General features: G+C 36.5%; 1 protein-coding gene across 1 annotated transcript in view; it reads left to right on the top strand.

Annotated features, from left to right (window-relative positions):
• Positions 1–23,560, top strand: part of ADAMTS18 (ADAM metallopeptidase with thrombospondin type 1 motif 18) — a 75,613-nt gene that overhangs the window by 31,623 nt on the left and 20,430 nt on the right. The window contains 12 exon segments of the mRNA XM_068411344.1: positions 716–915; positions 1,653–1,736; positions 2,607–2,766; positions 3,387–3,492; positions 6,832–6,969; positions 8,436–8,589; positions 9,620–9,715; positions 10,678–10,826; positions 15,989–16,161; positions 17,802–17,932; positions 18,071–18,194; positions 19,407–19,651. Coding sequence (XP_068267445.1) covers positions 716–915; positions 1,653–1,736; positions 2,607–2,766; positions 3,387–3,492; positions 6,832–6,969; positions 8,436–8,589; positions 9,620–9,715; positions 10,678–10,826; positions 15,989–16,161; positions 17,802–17,932; positions 18,071–18,194; positions 19,407–19,651 — 1,760 coding nt within the window.

Here is a 23,560-nt window from a genome sequence, read left to right as displayed (position 1 = left end):
GGTTTCTTTTACCATTTTCTGGTTCTCTGAAGAAATGGAGTAGAGACCATTCTCTAGCCACGCCTTTGACCATGCTACACAAGCACAGAGGGGAAAAATGCACCCTGGCATTAGGGTGTGTGGGCTGGATGCACATATCCTGTTGTCAAGCCCTCCTTTCTGTTGCCTGACATTTCCCTATACTAAATAAATATGTTCCCAGCAGGAATAATCTCAGTGGCAAATTCGCATAGAAGGCTAATGTCAATCACAATAGCAGGCTGGCAGGAATCTTACTTGTGGTGTGTGTCTGCTTTCCGTGCTGATGGTGGACATCTGTTGTGGAAAGGACTTTTTTACCAACTGCTATGTAAGTAGCACATGCCAAACACCTCAGGAAGTTATCAAAAGGACAGGAAAAATGTAGATATTCTGTTAAAAATTCTGTGTGTATTTTTTACCACAGATGCTACCGTTTTATTAGATTCATTCCTTATTTTAAACTGCTTATTGCATCCAAATGTGGTTCTCCCATTTCCTTCTCTCCCTGTAGCCATCCTTCCCTCAGGAATGAATCAGGTCTTTTTTAATAAATATACAAGAACTTAGCCATAAGTATTAAATCACATGCTGTAAAAATAATCTAAGGCTCTAAACCTGTGATACTTCATTTTCTGATGAAACTGTTCATGGGTGATCTGAACCCTTTCCAAAACTGAGTTTTATTTCCTTTTAGATGCACCAAAGCCACCCACAGAAGAGACATACATTCGCTCGGATGAATATGGGACTTCTGCAAGGTTCAAAAGATCATCTGCTAAAATTCAGAAAAATGGAAGTCTAAATGTTGAAACCCTTGTTGTGGCAGATAAAAAAATGTTGGAGAAACATGGCAAGGAAAATGTAACAACATACATCTTAACAGTTATGAATATGGTAAGATGTGGTGTAACTGAAGTATGTTTTCCCTGTGAAGTATTGTTATGTCAGAGTAGGATCTTTCATTAGACAACTAATGATAGCAAAAAGAGCAGGGGCACCTTACACAAGCCTTTTTTGAAGCCTCATTTAATGCATTGCTTACGTCAAAAAGCTCTTTAAAAATACATCCCTAAATTATCACAGCTTTGGCAACAATACTGTAGGGTAAAAAAAAAAATGGAAAGTATTTAAAATGTTAAATTTTAAAAGTTCTTGTGTAGCACAAAAAAAGGCAGATAATCTGAAATTGAAGCTTTCATTTCATTTAGTATCATGAAGCTTAGTCTGTTTTGTCTGATGTCTCTCCTTGAAGCAAAGTTTATTTGAGAAAGCACAAATTTATTTTGAGAAAAATAATATAATTTAACTAGAAATATGTTTTCCTTTGTGGCTTTGCTCTTTAGTTTTGTACTACAAAACTTGAACTTTGAACTTGATTACTCTTGATCCAGGAGGCCAAGGAGAGAACAAAGCCCATTGAAATCTATAGAAGTTTTTAGTTTTTTAATACGTGTAGTGGTTTGGGGCCTAATTCTTCTGGGTTAAGCTCTTTTGGATTAATCCTACAAGGTATATAACTCCATTAATTTGTATTGAAAATTGAAGCCCAATGCAATAACTCAATACATATGTTTAGTCTATTAAAAGAATTATATATGTAGATGATATTTCCTTTTCAATAATCGTTACAGGTCTCTAGTCTGTTTAAAGATGGAACAATTGGAAGTGACATAAACATTATTGTTGTGAGCCTTCTTCTTTTGGAACAAGAGCCTGTAAGTTGTGTCAGAATTTTTGTGTGATATACTTCATTTGCTGCTGTTCACAGGGAGCTTTGGGTGTTCCCACGTTATGTACGTGAACTTTCATTAGAGGTTTCTTAAGACATAAAGCATGAGAAAAAGATTAAAATCACAAAAACCTCCAAAATCACACTTTCTGCATTTCACCGCTTGTCAGTTTTTGATAGTAGAATCTTCATTTCATATAAATGTTTTTTAGAAACATTCAAATGCTTCCAGTAAGATAAAACTTAACAATTTCCAGCATTTTCATGAAGAGAAATGGCTGGAATGAGAAATCCACTTAAGAAGTATTTAAATAAATAAACAGATTTTGAACTGGGCTTTCCAGATGTGATGATCAGAAGGGGGAAGGGGTCAAAAGTCCCAAACTGAAGATCACATGTAACAAAAGGTGGGAGTGGAGCCAATTCTTTTGGCAAGGGTGCTGAGACAAAAGAAGACAAAATCTCTTTTGATGAAAAGAAATTTGTGATGGGTTGATCTACATGGATAATACTTTTCCTCCACAGCTATCGCCAAACATTTTAATCACAAGATTGAACATGGTTTAGTGTTCAGCTTTATCAGGAATCAAATATATTTATACACTGTAATTCCAACCACTGACTTTGAAAATACCTATGTGTCTGGGGAGAGGTGCAGTTTTATTTTACAATTGTAATAGATTCACTCATCGACTGAATCAGTCATCACAGACAGTTAACGCGGGAATACATAAGTTTATGTAGAACAAATATGAAAAAGTAATTCCCTTTTCCCTAACCAACTCTTATTCTTTCCATCACCTTTCTCAAGTACTGATGGAAGCACCTTATTTCTGTGTCTGTGAAATACCTACAGGGTGGACTATTGATTAACCACCATGCGGACCAGTCACTGAACAGCTTTTGTCAATGGCAATCTGCTCTGGTCGGGAAGAATGGAAAGCGCCATGACCATGCCATCTTGCTTACAGGTTTTGATATCTGCTCTTGGAAAAATGAGCCCTGTGATACTTTAGGTAAGATATGAAAACACATTCTGAGAAACTCATGGGTGTCAACAGCAGCATCTTGATTCATAGAGACTGAAATGTTTTAAAATCAAAAAGTCCATTTCTGCACATAATGTTAGCCTTCTTGAAGAGGAAAGAACAGTATTATTTTTACATATTTGTCTTTGAAGTACCTAGAAAGAAAAGAGTATTACTGGTGTCATTGCCCAGGAAAAGTGGCAACATAACATAAGCTCTCTGAAGACATCCTTTTGGATTGTCACCTCTTCAAGGAATATTTTTATTTTCAGAATACTCCTGAGTCACTCTTTTTTTTTTTTTTGTGACTACTTTCCTTTTATGAATGCCATTCCTCCCTAATTTGGGAGCAGTAAAGGCATGACGGGGGGAAAGAATAATCTTTACAAGTAAAGTGTAGTTTGGGAGGTTAGGTTTAATTTATACTTCTTATACAGGAGTCCCTTTATTGTCAAATAGAAGTCTGCTGTAATTCTTCCATGATAAACCTGATGCAGACAACCATCTTCATGCACCACAATAGACTGGCTTATTAGGGCCAGTGCAGATGATGTATGTATTTGGGATTCTGTAGAGGAACAAGCTATTCTACTGCTTCCTTCCTTCAGGATTTGCACCTATCAGTGGCATGTGCAGCAAATACCGTAGTTGCACCATTAATGAAGATACAGGCCTTGGACTGGCTTTTACAATTGCTCATGAATCTGGACACAAGTAAGTTATTTTTCATGAGTCTTACATGCTCCTTCTATAAATAAATATGTAAGGGAATGAAAACATAACACCAGTTAATATAAATGAGTTAAATATGGATCATTTATAGAGAGCTATATAATAATTAGAATATATAGAGCATCCCGTTAATGCATTGGCCTTATTAAATATCATCTCTTCAACAATCATAAAAATAACCACTGTGGGATTTTGATTGATTTTGCTGCCATAGGCAGAGGGACCTTATTCTGATACAGGTACCTCACAACTGTTCCTAATTTGATGGGAAGCTATAGGCAATTTTAGGCCAAATAGAGTCAAGACTCCACTCAGAGGTGTGTCCTTTAGCGTGAAATGGTGAATCAGCTGCCCAGGGTGCTTTCCTTTTATTTTTATTTCTATTTTTTGACATTTTATATATTCCAGGTGCTAACCAGAACAAACAGTAAAAGCTGGCAATAATGATCTATGAGCTTCCCACACTGCTACCATGTTCTGGTAGACAGATTGCTTCTAGTAAGTGTGGTTGCTTCAAAAAGAGAAGGGACACTGCAGCTTACAGTATGGAAAAGTGATCTCTCTGAGTCTCTTAGAGTCCCTTTCCCAGAAGGTCCCGTGTTTCACAGGATCTGGGAGTAATTCATTCCATTCAACCTGCCCTTCTTTGTTCTCTTTACCTATTTAATGAGTGATTTGGCTAAAAACAACCTTTGTGGAGGTTTCTGCCTTTCTGTACCTATATCCATTGGATTTCCATTTGATTTCTATGTCAATAAGACCATAATTTTCCTAAGAACCTGCTGTCTCTCAACAAAAGCAGTAATAATTTTCCACGGAGCTTCAGCTATTCTCTGAGTTGTTGAATCAAATCTAAAGAGGATGATTAGGTTTTGCTCTACTGTTTTTTCCCAAATCATTTTGAATTACTTTTTCACAACTTTTTGCATGGTTTTGATTTTCAGTTTTAACATAGCTCAAGCTGGAGTCTGTCTAACCACTGACAGTACAGAAGCACAGTGGTACAAACCTGAAATCAAGGGTCAGATAAAACATCGGCATAGGATCTTTATTTTGTGCAGCAAGATTACTGCACAGAATATCTTTGAAAAGCAGTGGTACTGTATTCTGCTGTTTGGTCAAGGCATGAATCCTTCCAATTCTGCATGACTGAATCAGGACTATTTAGTTTTCATTGTACAAATATGCTCTACAGTACATACTATGACCTAATGTCTACACGAGTGACCCTTTCACAGGTTTCTGTACATATGAAGGGAAACAAGGAATTAAAGAATAATCCAGCTACCAGCAAAGCCCGTGGGAATTGTGTCAATGCTTTCAATGGGACCAAATATGTAAAATATATATTGTTTGATCCTCCTGTGACACTAATGCAATTTCACTGACCTCAGTACATTTTCATTGTATCAGTATTAGGAGAGAATCAGGTCCATAACTTATTTTTCAAGAATTATCCCCTTTAGTCTCTTAATGTTCTTCCTTCCTGTTTATTTTCTTATATGCTTTGAGAGATTATGCTCGGAAATGTTTTTTTTTTTTTTCTTTTTCACCACTGCCTTTGATTCTGATATTATTCAGCCTTTCTTTGGTACAGTTCCATACTCCTGTCTAATAAAATCTTATCTCCTGGAAAAAATCTGCCCCAGATACAAAACGTCTTTATTATCATTTGTTCGTGTTCATGTTCCTGAGACTACCTAGCATGCAAAGTAAGACAACAGAACTCAGTCTTTGTGATACAGAGATTCCTGGAAGAAAAAAAACCTGACAGCTATGGAGGTGCTGAGGTCCACTGTGAATATAACCTAAGGATTTAATTGTAGGAGAATATTGTATACTGTATAGATCACACTCTGTGATCCACTGAGTAGCTTCAGTTGTTATACATTTTTATGGTTTTCTTTAAGTAGTTTGTGTTTTTACCTGAAAGCTTAACAGTTCCCTTGGGAGTTCAGAGCCCACTGTGTCAGGGGTATATAAACCGTGGATTCCTTGGCTGCAATGCATGTGAACAAAGCTAGTATTTTATAAAGGATTCTAAAATACTAGCTCAGTTGGGACTTTTTTTGTCCATTTATAGAAGGAGCCATATATTTTAGCAAGTTTGGAGCCTCAGCTGGTGGCAACACGTGCAGTAACTCTGATGAGCCTGCAATGATTTATAACAGTAGAGGATCGAGTCCAGTAAATTAGATATTCCCTGCATGTGCACAGATTACGTTCATAAAGTCACCAATGTACTACAATGTTGAAGTAACAGATTATGAAATTTGTATTCAAAACACATTGAAATTCATAGATGTCCTGTACAGTGAGAAAATATAAAACAGTGAAAGGAAAAACCTGAAAAATAACTTTATTATAACCATAAGCTCCACATAATTTATCATTTTAACATGGTTTTTATTATTGCTTATTATTCTTTATATTACCCTAACACCTCTCTTAGTGAAAGCAGGGCCTCATGATGCTGCAGACTGAGCAAAGCACCCAATAAGAGGCAGTATTCCCCCTAAAGAGGTTACAGTCTAGACAAAATAAGTGACAGTATATAACAAAAGTGAGGAAAAGAAAGTGATTTGCCTGAAATAATATAGCAAGTTAGTGGCCAAAATTAGAAAAAGAATAATATTTTTATATTTATACCTTGTATTCTATTCATTCAATCCCACTTCGCTTGCTACAGATTGAATGCAGCTATGTAGTTCTTCCCTCCTATTAGGAGGACAGTTATGTTATGTTCTTACAGCTGTGTAACACTGATATTCCCCTGGATTCTGATCTCCATGCCATTCATGTTAACAGGTGTTATCACTAGGCAAAGAAAGGTTCATGCTGCACGCATGTTTTAAACTGATAGATTATAGGCAAGTGCAAGTGTGGCTGAAGATCTGCTACTTCCATCCATCTCACCACAAAACAGTTCTCCTTCAGGAAAGAGAAAAGGTTAAACTGTAAAACTTCTGATGCAGTCTGCAGCTCTGGTACTTGCGTGCCAGTGTCTTGTCATCAGCTCACACTGCAGAGCTCCTGTGCATCACCAATGGGTCTTTCTTGAAACTTGACTATCTTTTTCTCATCAGACAAGTGTATGATGACAATAAAATGTGAATGCTATTAATTGGAACTTGTTTCATACTAATAGTCATTTGTGTGGTGCATATGTTTTCATCTCTTTGGAATGAAAAGGATGAATTCCACATTCCCTGTGGAGTTCAAGCATAGAGCTGTTACCCAGAAAGTGTTTCTTCTGCACCAAATTGTGTCTTGCTTCTGTTTAATCTAGATTTTCACTCTCATGCCTGGTTCTCTTTTCAGCTTTGGTATGATTCATGATGGAGAAGGAAATCCTTGTAGAAAAGCTGAGGGCAATATTATGTCTCCCACACTCACAGGAAACAATGGAGTGTTTTCTTGGTCTGTATGCAGCAGGCAGTATCTCAACAAATTTCTCAGGTAGGTCAGATGTAAATCTGGGCCGGTGCCAGGGAATGTATCTTTAGTAACTGGGCTTGAACTCTTGAGCAGACATAAAAATTAGTTAAGTGTGAAATTCACCTCTTTGAAAATGTGCTCAAACCAATGTACTGTTTGAGCCCACACACTTGGACTTATGAAGCGTATAGGTGGTATGGCGTGTAAGTGTTTTTGTCCTGCCAGGTTCCAAAAGAATGAATTTCACCCTCCATGAATATCCTGCAGTAATGACTGGCATATTATTCTTTCCCAGGCATTCCTGTCAGCGGCTAGGTTTATTAGAGAATTAGTAGGAAGTGAACACAAAAGAGGGCAGACACAGTGGTACCAAAGTCATTACAAAAAGTAAATTAACATTAGTGGCCTTTCTCACTGGTGTTTCTCTCTTGATCTAGCTCATGTCATGAGTAAAGACATTTTACATTTTTCAAATACTGTTTCTGGGGGAATAAAAAGGAAAAAGAGAATGATGCCAATTATTTCTGCAGCATGTTGGAATTACTCAGTGATGCTTTTAAAGGAACTGTTTTTCGGTCTATGTTTAATGTCATCAGAATTGCAGCCCTTTCCTGTACGACTTCCCTTTTATTTTGTTTGTCGTACATGGGGAGACTATAAATGATTACTAAAAAATGTGTAAGTGGTACTAAGACCCAGATCCAATACAGGAGTTTTAGATGTTAATTCCTTAGAGTGAGAATCGAGCACCTAGATAGTTCTGTGGATCTGATCCTTGAATTCCAAGTTAGTATCTTATAGTAGGGGCCAGGAAAGGTGACAGAGTTCTGGTGATTTTTTTCTGCTGCGATGATGCAACATATTCTGAGTACACAAGCAAATTGCAAAATAAAGTCACATAAACCCTCCAACATGCAATATGGTCCAAGAGACTTACACTTGGAAGATAAATCCCATGCACAGTGACCTTCTGTATACATGGGTTCTCCAGCATATACAAAGGCAAAAAAGACCATGGAGTACCTTTGGTCTTAAGCTGGATAGAGCCAACCCAAAGCACACAAGCTGCAGCAGCCTTCTGTCTGTCAATCTACACAAAGCAAGTGCTGAAATGAGACAGTGTGCCTGTTGATTCTGTTGATTCCTGATTTGGGGAATCCATTTAAGGGAAAAAAGCAGACTAGATCACCTTGCTCTTGGTTACTCAGGAATAAAGGGAGTAAAAGAATTTGACATCATTCTGTCTTGTTGTCACAATACTCCTAAAGCCTGGAAATTCCTGCTTCCTTAAAACTTTGCAGGTCAGGCTTCCAACAAGATGTCAAGATCTTTTGGCTCCTGCAAGCAGATAGTCTCATTTCAGTGCATACCTCTAAAGCCAGTTAAAGGTACTGTATACCGTATTATGTGTTTTTGCTGGTCTGTAGCAAATTAAAATATTTTGATATAAAGATCATAGTCATGATTAATATACATTCTCATTATAGTACAGCTCAAGCTGCCTGCCTGATTGATGAACCTAAGCAAACAGGACAGTATAAATACCCTGACAAACTGCCAGGGCAGATCTATGATGCTGATACCCAGTGCAAATGGCAATTTGGAATGAAAGCAAAACTGTGCAACCTCAGCTTTGTAAAGGTACCTATGGAAATACTTTTGAAAAGTTAAAATTACATTAGAGAACTGCAGTACACTCAGTAAGTACAAGTAATACAGTGTTCTTCAGAGGCTTGGGCTATTTCTCTACCTTATCTTGCTTGGCAGTTTGCTTTGAAGGTACTGGCCTCTTTTGAGTAGTATCACAATCCCAGGGGAGTTTCAGAAGGAAATGTGTTCTTCCCAGGAGTCATAAGGAGACCAGCTGAATACAGAAGACCCATGAGCCCTTGCCTACTATGCTAAGGGAAATTAGCAGGCAGCAGTTTTGATCAAAACTTGCATGGGGTGTGGGGCATGGGGTAAGAAGGACTAAGCTCCTGGTGTTTTGTTTTACTCATGCATTGGCAGCAAAGTCTCTGTTGTTTTAGAACAACAAAGTAACTTATACTCTTGACTTTGTGATGAAGGATTAATTTAGATTAACCCATTATTTTAGTGACTGCTACACTTCTTGCTGACCTCTTCACAGAAGACATTTTCTTAAATAATCTGGAGTGCTCATTCTGAAAAGAAGTATTGTCATTTCTTTTACTCCTGTTACTATCCTGGAGTATTTTGATTTATTTTACACTAACCACTTTTATCAGGTGATGGCAGCTGTGTTTCTTCTACAGCTAATAAACAAAGAGAGAGTGAACAGCACTGTGAAGAGACTGTGTTTCCAGATATCTCCTGTGTTTTAGAAAATCAGTCTCTTCACAGTATTATAGTCCCTGTAGACTTGATGAAATTTTAGCCTTGAACTTTTTAATGCTGTTTTTGTTCTAGTATAGTCTCATACTCAAAATAGGTTTAAAAAATATATAGTGAAATGGTGGATAAAGAAGAAGGCAATGTAGAGGATATGGCTGTGCTATGAATCTTAAACCCTGGATTTTCTAAATTCAGACAAGGTTTTATTTATATGGCTTGTAGGTAGCAAAGGCATGTATCATTTGTTACTCTTTCTAAACACCAGGAAATAATGGGAATTATGAGTGCTATAGTGAGTACTTTTTTTTTTTTTCAGGATATATGCAAATCTCTCTGGTGTCACAAAGTGGGTCATAGGTGCGAGACAAAGTTCATGCCAGCAGCAGAAGGAACAGCTTGTGGTATAAGTATGGTAAGTTGTTTTATAAATAGGACAATGTCATTCTAACTTGTTTTTAGACTGTATGGAGTCAAATACCAGCTCCTGTCAAAACCAGTTTTATTCAGAGCTCTCCAGGTTTGCTATCATAGACTTCCAGATTGCTCTGTAAAATATTGCATTGCGAGACACAGCCAGGACTGGTCCTCACAGTGGCACCTATCTGATGGAAGGGAGTGATGCCTCTCCCATATAGCTGTGGAATAAGATATATCTGGCAAATCTAAATCAGTAAGAAAGTCCATTAATTATAACAGAAGTTAGATCAAGGCTTCAAATTCCACTCTGATATAAACATTCCTTAAGCCATAATATTTGCTATACAGACTAAGGCCATCATGCATATTATCATCAGTGATCACTACTAAAAGAGCATAGTTATTTTAGTTGAATGTTCTAATTTACACTAATCTGTAGTTACCCAAAATATTTTCTTTTTCTGTAATGTTTCTTCCAGTAGAATACAGTTTTGATTTTCAAGTTACTGAAAATGTTCTATTTTGCTTTTTCACTTTGTGCAGTATTTTATAATTGAATGATAAAAGGGAGAAATTTTAGCAGATTTTTAGCAGGCTATTTTTAAATTACATGGGAAGTTTTAAGGTTCTGACAGCACAGGGCCATTAACATGGATTTTTGGGGGAAGAGTAAGCCAAAAAAGATACTCTTCAAGAGAACAGTTTTGAAAATTTGTACCTCAGAGATCTTCAACTCAGAACTTGGACAAATTTTAGGACATTACTTATCTATACCATTGTGTGGATCAATGTCTTCAGAGTCCTTGTCCTACTGTGAACTATCTCACTGAGTTCAATGGGTGACCTCATGTTTATTAGGGTTAAGCACTGGAGCTTTTAAATGTGGATTTTTTTTCTTTTTGCATCTACTAGGTACCGCTAACTCTGATGGGATATTTTTTGGCATTCTTTTGGCAGTGGTGTCGAAGAGGACAGTGTGTCAAATACGGTGATCATGGACCCAAGCCTGTAAATGGCCAATGGTCTGCCTGGTCCGAGTGGTCAGAGTGTACTCGCACTTGTGGAGGTGGGGTCACATATCAAGAAAGACACTGCAATAATCCAAAGTAAGACATAGATATGAAAAGGTATTATTTTTATACTAACTATTTAAGATTTTAGAAAAAAAAAAAAAACAAACATATAAAAAAGAGTCAATTTCTGTAGGGAAATAGTATGTGTGAAAATGTTTCTAAGACCTTTCTTTCATGTCCAATGTGACCAGTCAGTAGCTGAAGGAAAAAATATGTCCTGATACTAGATAGTAGTGGCTTTCTGAAGACTGCTAGAGTACTAGCACATCTACAGCCCAACTTTCTCAATTTATTTTGTGATGCTATAGTTTATCAAATACTTGCAGAAGTAATGAAATGCCACACAGACATAGTCACACCTAATAATTTAAAAGCAAGGGAAAAAGGTCTTAAAAGCTATTAAGACTTCTGATGAGATCGTATTATCCAGGGTAATAAAATGTTTATTCAATATCAAAATGGTCATAGACAGATATCTTTGTCCGTCTATCATGTTCTTTTCATTCTTTTATGTTTCACAGGTCAGAATAAATTTGCTGAACCCTAGAATTGTATGCTAACTCATGAAACATTTCTGGTATTTTCCTCTAGTGAATGTCTTATCACTGTAAAAGCTACTATTCCTTACAATACTATTTCAAAGTAGAGGTAAAGTGTTATCTGACCAGCATCTTTCCCAAGTACTCAATTCACTTCAACTTACAAGAAAAAAGGATTTCACTGTTGTATTTCATATACAGCTTCAACAGGCAGAGACACATGTATTCTTCATTGCACACAATAAAAACAGCATTTAAACTGCAGTAATAAAAAACAGAGAAAATATGACACAGTTTATATGAGGCTGTAAAGAAGCCTCACACCTACTATACAGTGCTGCAGTAATAATATCCATGCTTCATATACTATGTTATAGGAAAATGTGAGTTAGTTAAAATAGTCTTTATTACCCTCACTCAGTCAAGCCAGTTTTTGCAGATCCATAGCAGAGCATTTTCTCAACCTTTTCTGTTGTTTCTCAGTGTATTTTGATACATAAAATTACTTGGATGGTTTCCTTTATTAAACTATTTAGCAAGAGAATGCAGGGTCTCAATTACACATCACACATATATTTTGGTCTTTCTCCTTTGGTCCCTGTTTTGCCTGCTACATTTGTATGTATGCACATCATTCTTTGCATTTTCCATAAGCCTTCCCTTGCTCTCCCTGTGTGACAGAAGAATGTCCAGTAATTGAAATCACTGTCAGTTATAATCGTGCACCAAACCAAATGTTTCAAATGGTCTTCAAACAGAAGCTCTTTAACAGGAAGGGTGTCTGTTACTGTCGCATTATGTATTTAAAACTTGCATTCAGAGTCATCTGTCGTTCTAATTAAAGTAAGACTTGATGCAAGACTTGATGTAACCAAGTAAGACTTGATCTGGAACTGGAATAGTGTTTCTAACTAAATTATTTTTTATTATATTATACATTTATATAAAAATTATATTTTATTTTTATTATATTCATGATAATTCAGCTAGAGCAAAGAGATGATACTATAAAAATCCCTCTCAGAGTTAGAGTGATGAAATGACAGGACTATAACTAAGCCATCCACGCAACAGTGCATGAATATCCAGGTAGCTGTATTTCCCATCACAGCACTTTTGTATAAATGTGGAATCATTAGAAAAATGATATTATCCATTTTCAGTGTTGCAGCACATGGAACGAGTTATAACCTAGTCACTGTTCATTGTTCCCCTCTATAACTACACATAAACAAAGAATAATGATTCCTTTCTTTTTGAACTTCTAAAATATATTTCAGATGTTTATATATTTCAGTACATATATGTGTATTATTTCATATGTAATATATTTATTTCACTTTTCCTAATCCAGACTTGTGTAGAAGCTAATGTTTCTTTTGTTCAAAAGCTTGACAGATGATTTTGGATAGCAACATTTTGAGAATGACAAAGAATAAAATGTATTTCTGTAAGAGATTAGGACAAGAGGTGTGGATCTCTGAAGAACTGACTGGACTCTAAAATAAGGTTTTTAAAAAAAGTAGTCCATTTTTCAAAGCAACTGACTTGTTATGAACATCGAGGGAGATTTCTAGGTTTCTAGTGATTTTAAAGGTGACATATCTTATTAGGAGCCTAAAGACAGGTGAAGAACACAAATTCAAGCTGCTGCTTATGAAAATCTCATTACCTGTGTTTGTATGTGAAATTCTCCTCTTGCAAGTAATATCCAACGAGTTCAGTTCCCTTTCTCTTGACAATTTTGAGACAGACCTTGTGACCACACCCAAACAGCTCTGGGTATGGCTTCTGAATTAGCACCACAGTTGTGTACAAATTCAGACTAACAAACACCTATGGAGGTCACCTGTGGAACACAGGACTATGCAGATTTGCTAAAATCATTATGTTTCTGTAAATTGTCACAGTGTAATTTCATGGATCTGGTTTTCATACATCACAACATTTTACAATTGAGGTACTTTTCCAAGATAGAAAGAGATTACATAATTTAATAGTTTAGCTGGGAAAGGACCTGAAGAGTGCCCGAGAGATTTAAATTAATACCTAAATCATATCTGTGGGACTGCATCCTACCCACTTCACAATAGTGCATTGTTCAGTAAGACTAGAATGGAGTTTTAGGCATGTATGCAATCAAAAGACTGAATCACAATTGCTTGAAAATGTCTTTTTAATCATCATTTGTGTACAATATCTGTAACAGTGATTACAGGCAATGCAGATGTAAACTAATGCAAAGTAGTGACGCCATTTAACATACTAATTAAAAGTGAAGACTGTGAAAGACTTTGTAGACCTTTCAAATTAATGCAAAATAAAATAACTACCTTTGTGATACTATCATATGGTCATAATATGAGCAGAAATGTTCTCACTTGAATTTAAACAATTACAAAACATGAAAAAATGTCCAGAATTTCAGAGTCTAATTCCCTTTGTAATGCATAAAATACTTTCCTTGATCAGATTAATTCCACGATTTCTCACTTTCTGTGTTGCCTTGCAGTGAATATCCAGTTTACTTTCATTGTTCATGAAGTCTATTCCTAAAAGGGTACTGCAGAATTAATTTAAGCTACTCTTGTAGCATTTTAATATTTGAGTCTTATATCAAGTGAAGTATTTATGTCTGTGAACTTACACTCCTCTTAGAAATAGTTCTTTGGAGGTTTTTTTTTTTTTTTGCTGACCTTTCTCAACAAATTTCCCCCTTTTCCAATTATCCTCAGCAAGGCCTCAGCTCTAACAGCATCTATTCATGCAGTATCTTTACCTATACATGCCAGCACTGGGGAGGTACAAACATGGATGAAAAGTTTAGGCTATAGCTGTATTAGGAGCACTGTGCTGGTATAGAAATACTGGAACACCCTCTGTGCAAAGCGCTCTGTGGTAAGGGCAGTTATACTAACGAACTTCTGTAGGCAGTCAAACCCAAATCTACTGGTGGTGTAAACGGCACCAATAAAAGTGTGAGTCTGTCAGCACAGATAATAGCCTTTTCTCAGAAATTTGGTTTTGTAGATCTACATCTAGTTTCCTGTGAATTACGTAACCCTTACTGACATCTTGTTGGTAAAAAACGAAGGTGGGAAAATTTCCATAATTCTCTGGCCAACAGTTTCAGTAATGGGAGTGTACTGCAATATTAAAATGCTGTAACAGAGCTGGGAAACAGAAGGCCTTGTTCAGTGCTCCCTTAGCTTGGTGGAATTTTATACCATCCTCAAATGCAAGACTGGCTAGAAATCACGATCTAGCCATAAATAATTCTATTATATTGCTTGTTTGGTGGCATTTACTTGGAAGGAGGTTGCTTCTTTTCCTTACACTAAAGCAGATTTGTTCTTTGGGGCTGAAGGAGGTCAAAAATCATACATGTGCTGAAGCTGTAAAGAAAGTCTGTAGAGAATTGAGTAAGGACCCAATGGTTTGGCTGCCTTAACTCAAAGCTCTCACCAATTGCACAAAGTCCACATAAATACACCCTGACTTCACTGCTGTTACATATCCTCTCTGCTCTTCACAGACTGAATTGCCACCAACTAGGACAGAAAATTTGACTTCGTTTTAAGACCTTTGCTGTTATAGCCAGTATCAGGGTAGCTAGTATGTGACCTCAAGAAAAGTCACTGGAAGTTGTTTTTGTTTCCATGACACATGTTGCTGGTGCTTTTAAAGAGTAGCAGGTGGGTTTCCACCTCCTTTTGAAAGACTGTTTTGTAGCCCAGAATTCTAGAAAAGGTATAATTGTATAATACAACAAACTGTTCTCAGAATTTGGTGTTTTGAAGATTTGCCTCAGTACTTGCAGATGTATATCTGAACATTGTGAAACTGCAGTAATAACATCAGTGAACTCCTATATAGATCCATAAGGAATACAAAAGCGAGTGAATACATTTTTCAGCAGCTTGTGAGACCTCTCAGTCATTTTAAAAAGAGCAAGTCTTACATTTTACATTGTTTTACGGTCATGTGCATAGACCAAATGATAAAGACTGTTATTCTGATAACACAAGATAGCAGCAAAGTAATAGAATATGCTCTTTTCATTCTGGCCAAAATTAAGCAAAATGCCCAGGTAAGGTTTGCTGAAGTGGATGTGACGTTTCAAGTTATCCATGAATTCCCACATTTTCCTGAAGCGGGACAACAGTGCACAGTCCTTGTTTCCTTTGACTGTTTAAAAGCACATTTTTTTTCAAAATGATTTACAAAACAAGTGAACAACCAGATGTAATTATTCATTCTGTTTATGTTTGATCAGTGTTATGTTATCCTTTATTAACTCGTATTGTGATAGGTAATTCTTTGCACATGTTCATTCCTGTGTTACAGCAGAGTAAAAATAGCTATATAACCAGATTGAAACCAGCCAATACAAAATAGCCCTATAAATTTAAATTAGTGAAAACATGACTCACCCTAGATGGTTGCATCTTTGCTGAGTTTGCAGTGATCCAAGCAGATAATTCATGGTAACTGCTTTGCTTGGTTTTAGGAACCATGAAAATTAATGGCCCATATAAGAAATACTGATCTCCTAAGACAATATGTTCTCTCATTTTCTCTGTTAATACACATGTAACGTGCCAATCACACAAAAAGTAGGTTTTGCAAAAGATTTTTTTTTTCTTTTTTTTTTAGGCCACAGTATGGTGGCAAATTTTGCCAAGGTTCCAGTCGTACTTATCAACTTTGTAATAGTCAGCCATGTCCAGCAAATAGTTTGGACTTCCGTGCCCAGCAGTGTGCAGAATACAACAGCAAACCTTTCCGGGGATGGTACTACAAATGGAAGCCATATACTAAAGTGGAAGGTAATTATGCTGCAGGTCTGACGGACAAAGGCAATTGCAGGAAACAAGCTATAAGCTGTAATTCATCCGTATTCTTTGGGCAAATATCACCCTGATGTAAGCAAATAGAAATTCAGTTGGCTTATTTGAGAAGTGTTTGCTTTCTAGCGTAGTTGAATCCGGCCTCCTGTGTGATACCGCCTGTATGAACATGCAGAATTGATTTTGGTTGTGAATTTAAATCTTTGTACTTAGCGTGACTCCCTGGCTGTTGCTACCCCTCTCTTTCATTTTATATTACATATCTGTTAGTGTAAAAACAAAACAGAACAATTTCCATGGATTTTTCAGCATGGGAAATGTGAGCTCCCACAATAACACTACCAGAATCTTCCTTCCTTTGGAATGTTCTCAGATTTCAAAACGTAACAATAAATCAACCTTTTGACTTTTCTGCTGGTATAGTCCCATAAGAATTAGAAAAACAAACAATGTACTGGCATACTTTTTTTAAAGTCATCTTTTACTAAAAGATCTTTATAAAGTTCAGGTCTCAATAACTGTTTCTTGTCTTCTGTACAAGCAAAGTTTATTTTTACTTTATGCATCTTAATTTTGCAAATATTCTGAATCAGTATTCATTTTTATCAGATACAACAAATATTTTCTTCAGTTTGAAAGCACAGTTTGTAGCTGCAGTTGCTGCTACTTGAACAAAAGTGGCTGGATTATATCACATTGTAGCTGCTTTGTTTAGTACCTGTACAAATTGGATTTTTTTGATAATAAGTGTATCATTTTATATATACATATATATATACACACACATATGTAACTTTCATTCATAACCTGATTACGTTTTCTTCAAAAGACTTAGCACACATTTTCATGGGTATTTAGAAACCTGTGTCCTATCAGCCATGGCGAACAGAGGAAAGAGGAAATACGGTTTCACAGCACGTAACAAGGGATGTTGTATAACGGAGAATAATGCATCTTGTTTAACAGAAATGAAGGTAGCCTACATTGGTTTTAAAGGTAGGGGCTGCGTTTAGTAAAAGAAATAGGAGCTTAAAATTAGGGACAAAGGGCATAATTTTCAAAAGCAGCATGTCCCCAAGTGACTCTGAACTTGAAAATGCCTGTCCTTACTCTCTTAGCGGCTTTTCAAAATCTCCCCCAAGATCTACATTTATAGTCCTGAAAATATGATCTGGGTTTCAAAATTGCTACAGATGCCTTGCCTCTGTAGAAAGTACTGTTGAAAATCCAGCTGCTTATTTAAGACTAAAAGAATACTATTTTGAATCCAATTTCATGTTCTTCAAGATTTTGTTACGCTGTTTTATCTGTTGCACTTACTATTTGTATTAAAACTGTGTATTATTTCAGCAATTGTGACAGTATTTACAATTGCATGACTGTTTTTGTCTATGTAGAATTAATCAGCCCTTTATAAGCATAACATACCATCTGTGTATAAGAAGAAATTTGATTGACAATGGTTGGGATTTTTTAGAGGAAAAGTGCTTTTGTTAGGGGACAATCTTGTAGCTTGTCATCTAGGATGTAGGAAGAAACAATAACAGGGTGCTTTTCTTTTTTTTAAACTGTGCTGCAGGTCTGCTCAGACTTTCTTGGCTTGTTTTTTTTCTCCCCAGAGGAAGACAGATGTAAATTGTACTGCACAGCTGAAGACTTTGACTTTTTCTTTGCAATGTCCAGCAAAGTGAAGGATGGAACCCTGTGTTCTCCAAATAAATATGATGTTTGCATTGACGGAATATGTGAAGTAAGATAAAATTAAGTTTGTTACAATCGTAATGTCTATTTTTTTTTAAGCGGGCAATTGACTCAGTTATGGAAAAATGCAGCTGTTTCTTCAAATTCCCTTGTGTCTGAGTCCTTCACTTGTGCCTTTTGGTTGCAGCAAGTAGGGTGTGATCATGGACTTGGTTCCAAAGCTGTGTTGGATGCCTGTGGAGTTTGTAAAGGAGATAATTCAACATGCAAGTTCTTTAAAGGCCAGTACTTGATCCAGCACAAAGCTAATGGTAAGGAAAGCTGTTCCACATGACCATCAACTCATTGCTCTGCTGTATCCCCATGTAATATACATGACTCCATGCTCATTAGGGCAGTGGCTGAAAGTCCAGATGTGAACTGAAAATCACTGGGAGAGTGAGAGGAGAGTTCACATTTCTCCTGTTTCTTGGTAACAAGAAAGCTATGAGCATAAGTCTTGGTTAGTTAATTTGCAAGCATTCCTCTTGTTTCTTAAGCCACATTTTCCCTTTACGTGTGAATTTCCTCTTAAAAGAGATTTTAGGATTCAGGCAAGTGAAAAAATAGCTGTCAACAGCTCTGACTGGAATGGGACTGTGGAAGATATAAAAAGAGATACACAGCATAATGCCAAACATGACAGTATTTCCATGTCCATTTTCAAATTAAGTTGACTGGAAGCTGTCCAGTTGATTCAATGGATGATCCAGTCACTGGGTGGTGGACTTTAGTGGACGGTCACAGGCTTCTTGTGAAATAATCTCACTAAGCCTCAGTTTCTCAGGCATAAAATGCAGATAATATTTCTTTATCCATGGGAGGTATTTTGAGGATCCATTTATTGTTGATCAACAGACATGTCAATACAACAGTCATACAGGCCAGGGAATTGCTTAGGATATAGTAATACAGAGATACAATGCTAGAAAAATAATCTAAACTGAATGCTCTGTGAAATTAGCTGTGTGCAGTATGTGTTGGAGATTGTCTGCGGTGTCTCATCTGACTGTAGAATGAGTGAGATTTCTACCTGCTCAGAGTGCGATGGCTCACAGCAGGGAGATCCAGTGGTATACAGAGCTTTGTGAAAGCGCTCTGCATCCCAGTGCATCTCACCTCAAAAACCTTGTCCATGATGGAAGTAGTACCTTCCACCTACTGCAGGGAACTACAGGGAAAACCCAGTAAAACAAGTACAGTGAAACCACCATTACGCTGTTCTGCCTTTTTCTAAGGTAAACTTGCTTTTTCTTGTCTTTAATCACAAAGAAAAATTCCAGGAATTGAAATACCTCTGAGTTACTCTGAGTACAGGCTGTGTGGGGTGGGGTTTCTTCTTGTGAAAACGGAGTAACTTTGGTGGATCAGAACAGCTGTCTTTAATATCTTTTAAACTGCAAAAATTTCAAATTGGCTCAAAAATGGTAAGCCATCTCTATCTGTATGACAATTTCAAAACTTGCGTACTTCTTTCATTTCAGACTACTATGCCGTGGTCACTATTCCAGCAGGAGCACGCAGTATACAGCTCCACGAAATGCAAATCTCCACCAGCTACCTTGCAGTGCGCAACCTCAGTAAGAAGTATTATCTGACAGGAGACTGGACAATAGACTGGCCAGGAAAGTTCTCTTTTGCTGGAACAGTTTTTGATTATCAGCGCTCTTTTAACCATCCAGAGAGTCTATATGCAGCAGGACCGACTAATGAGACGCTGGTCTTTGAAGTAAGCTTTCTTCTGTTTATTCTTCCCTTGATGTCTATTACAGAATTAGTAACGACAGCTTTAGCTCTGCACTGTAGCCCTCAGCGAGATTAAAGAATAGCATTGAGTCACGATAGTATTCAGACTTAATTGTGTGGTCAAGCTAGATTGAAAGGCCTTTCACCAGTTTATCAAGGTCTGAAGTTTAGTAAACTCACAAATCGGTGAAAAGGAAGGTGCATAAAACACACCATATAGCATTATTTCTCAGTTCCTGCACAATGGTAATGGAGATTATAAACGCATCCCATAAAGGGTATACAATAAAATTCAGTCATGTAAAAATTAGATCGAACATTATGGCAAGGCTTAATGGTAACAGCTGCAAATAATGCTTCTGAAACTGCAGGCGCATGTAGCCATTTTGACATCTGCCTTGGGACACAGATGATCAAAGTACCACACGTAGGCTCCTGTGTAATTTCTGTTGATTGATTTTTATTGGTGATAGCATCTAAAATAATGAATTTTATGTATGTTTATCTCCCAGACAAATTTGTATCACCTACTCTGCCTGCCAGATATGTTGAAACTAGATTTAGTAGAAGTAAATTTAGTACTTAAATGGTTTGTTCCAGTGTTACAATTTTGAAATTAGCCACTAATACTTCTGTTCTAAGAAAAATCTCTTTCTGTATTAGGTTACTTTACTAGATTTTCTTTTAAAAATGCATCAGAACATCTGAGGGTCAATTTCTGGCTGAATCGCCAAAGTCTTAACTCCCTGTGAGCTACATTCATTTGCCTGCTTTGTTAGAAAGCTTTAGCAAATCCTTGGCTTTGTAACTCATCTGTTATGTCTGTTTTGATGAATCCTCCCCTGTGAGCAGGAAGGAGCCCTCCCCAGAAAGGATTCAATTCCTTCCCATAGCTTCCAGCAATACTCTGCTCAGCTCACTATCACACATAGCTTTCCCCAGTGTGCACTTGGGGAGCATGAGAGCGAGTGCTGTGCCTGCTCTTGGAGGCAGCAATCTGCAGTTCTTCGCCCCATCACAGAACACCGTAGCTGCAGACTGCTCTCTGCAGAAGTTCAGCAGGAGCAGTTAGCCGAGAACTCGGCATCCCGTCTCCCTTACGCAGCTTTGTTCTGTTAACTAGGAAACACAGTAAGTATAGACTGTGACATGACATATATTCTTCAAGCATTGTTTGAACTTTCACAACTGTTCAGTAAAGTTTTTATTTGGAATACTGAAGAGCCTTACTGCTATTCATACTGATTGAGTAACGTACTTAAATGTATATTTAAGAACCACTGAAGTTGATGGACCATGAACACATGTTAAAGTACTTTAGAATGAACACATGTTTTAGAACGGATAGTTTGACACAGACTAAGGGCGTGTATTTTCACAACTTATTATCACAATTTGCGATGCCTTTTTACAACATTTTTTCTCAGTTGAAGAATTTTAATTTTGGGTATGTATGTTAACAGGGATGCTTTAGTCCAAGGAAGAGTTTGGTCTACAAGTTACAGACATGCTTCCTTGTCTGCAAATCATCTCCAAAATAGCCTTACACCAAAGAAACAAGCACACTTATAAATACTATGAAATGTTAAGCTGAACGCTCAGGAATTTTATTTGTCATAATACAAAGTAGATTGAACTGTATTATTATAGAGCTAAAGTATGAATAATAAATTGCCTGCAAGATGACTTACTTGGCTGCATATCGTGCACATACTTTGCAGAATAAAGATTAAAGAAAAAAATTTTAATGCCAAGTAACACTTCTATTTTCATCCTATCAAATTATGCTAAACAGTTTTATTAAGATTTAACATTTAACTGGAGGCTATTGCTCCTATGAGAGCTTATTTAAACTTCCCTTGTATTTTTATTGAAATACCTACACCACTGGCATTGGTAACTAGGGATTCTAAAAACTGAAAATTGTTATGGTTCCATATTCCCCAATTATATATATGAGCTGTACTTAAGATTTTTTTTCCTTTCAGTAATTTAAGCAACATTCAACAAGCTGTATTCTAAAAAAAAAAAAATGCAGAATCTTGTGTGTTCAGAGATCTGCATTATTTATGATTTACTAATAGCTCTAAGCAGCAAAAATGCCAATGAAAACTAAAGAAATATGTTTTTATGAGAAAACACACATATTGCTGAAGATCTGTTTTCATCAGTAATAATGAAACAAATCCTACTTCAACTACAAATACCAGAAACAGACAGAAGACTGAGAAAAGGAATGTTTAAGCATTCTACATTGTAGCTTTGTTTTTATTCTTCAATAGCATACAAAAAAAGTCCTGCCAGCAATTTTTTTATCCAATTCAGTTGATTTTCAATATGATAAGGCTTTCCAGGGTTTGGACCTCAACTTCTTCCTGTAATATTTAGGTTTCTTTTTTCTTCTTTTTTTAATTAGGTTGTATTCAAAAGAAATTAAATACTTATTTTCTAGATCAGTTTTTTTCCAGAATTCAGTGCAAGCCCTTGTAAAAATGCATACTGTAGGTACTGAGAAATTTAGTAAATTGCATGCATCAATATAGGAACTTTTATTATTCAGGTCGGCAGAAAATATAAGGTTTTGTAGGTGTATTTACTGCCATTCCACTATGATCTGAAAGACAGATTAGCACAGTTTGTGCCTGTTTAGTTTTGTAGTCATAGTTTTGCTAGACATTTGTGTGGTGACTCAAATGGTCCAGGTTTTGACTGCGTTTCTGAATGCAAAATAGCCTCATGTATCCAGAAAATTCGAGTTATGCACGTCCTCTGAGCAACACTCACAGGAGAGGATGGGACCAGTGCTCTCCAGGTATGGGTCCAGACAGGTCTGGCAAGTCTATGCTCAAGGCAATCACTTCCTTTGAAATGCAGTCATTCTCCAAAGTATTTTCTTGAAAGAAGACATCTGAGGCCTGTATTAAGAGAGAAGGATGAAACCCAAATAAGAAAAAAATTCTTAAAATTCCCTATTGTCTTGCATATCACAAGTTCAGCCTTGCAGTTCTACGGTATGTTTTGTATTTGTATCTTATTGTACAGTATGTTCCTATGCATCTATTCTTCTATCAGGTTTTTCAATAGTTCAGCTGAGCATGTATGATTTAATCAGACTTTGCAGTCCTAAACTATTCAAAAATGGGTAAGAGACAAGAAAAAGACTGATAAAGTGCTTTTCTTATTTACCCTGGAATTTCACAAAAAAACCCAACAACCCACACATATATATATATATATTTGCATATATTACATGTATGTAATTATGGGAACGAGTCATACCAAAGAAGACAAAGGGCAGTGAGTCTGTAATTTAACTAGGTTGTGGGAGAAAAAATACAAACTCTAGTGGCCAAATATTTTCTGAGGAGGAGAATAACATTTTGAGATGAATGTGGAATTAAGTGTGTGAGACTAGTATTTCCTGAGCACAGCTACTGAAGTGTAAATGCATGATGAGATTTTAGAATTCATCAGAACCCTTTCTGGGTTGTTTAAGAATTAATTTCACAGATGGAGGGAAGGCAAGGGAGGTAACCCAGTAAACCAGTGCTCTTCACAACTTGTCTGTCTGTATCCTTCTGAAGTTGCAGTTAGTATTATTGCTACTTTCATGATTGTGGGTTTGTAGAAACCAGTAAAAGCTGAAATGAAAAATATTCATGGATTCAGAAGGCAGTTCTCGACTGGTCAAATTCAGGCTAAATGAAATAACAAAGGTCAAAGTGGTAGAAATATCATAGTTAAATGATAATCTAGGATCAGAAATTAATGTCAGGGTTTTAAAATACAGTTTCTGTAGCATAATTGTCTCATCTTAAATGGAAACATGCTGGAATTTTTTTTTTAATGTAGTTGAATATATTCAGCTTATAATAGTTGTCATTTGGTCATA

Source organism: Nyctibius grandis, chromosome 12 (assembly GCF_013368605.1).
Source record: "Nyctibius grandis isolate bNycGra1 chromosome 12, bNycGra1.pri, whole genome shotgun sequence".
Lineage (NCBI taxonomy): Eukaryota > Metazoa > Chordata > Aves > Nyctibiiformes > Nyctibiidae > Nyctibius > Nyctibius grandis.
This window is presented reverse-complemented; position numbering and strand designations above follow the sequence as displayed.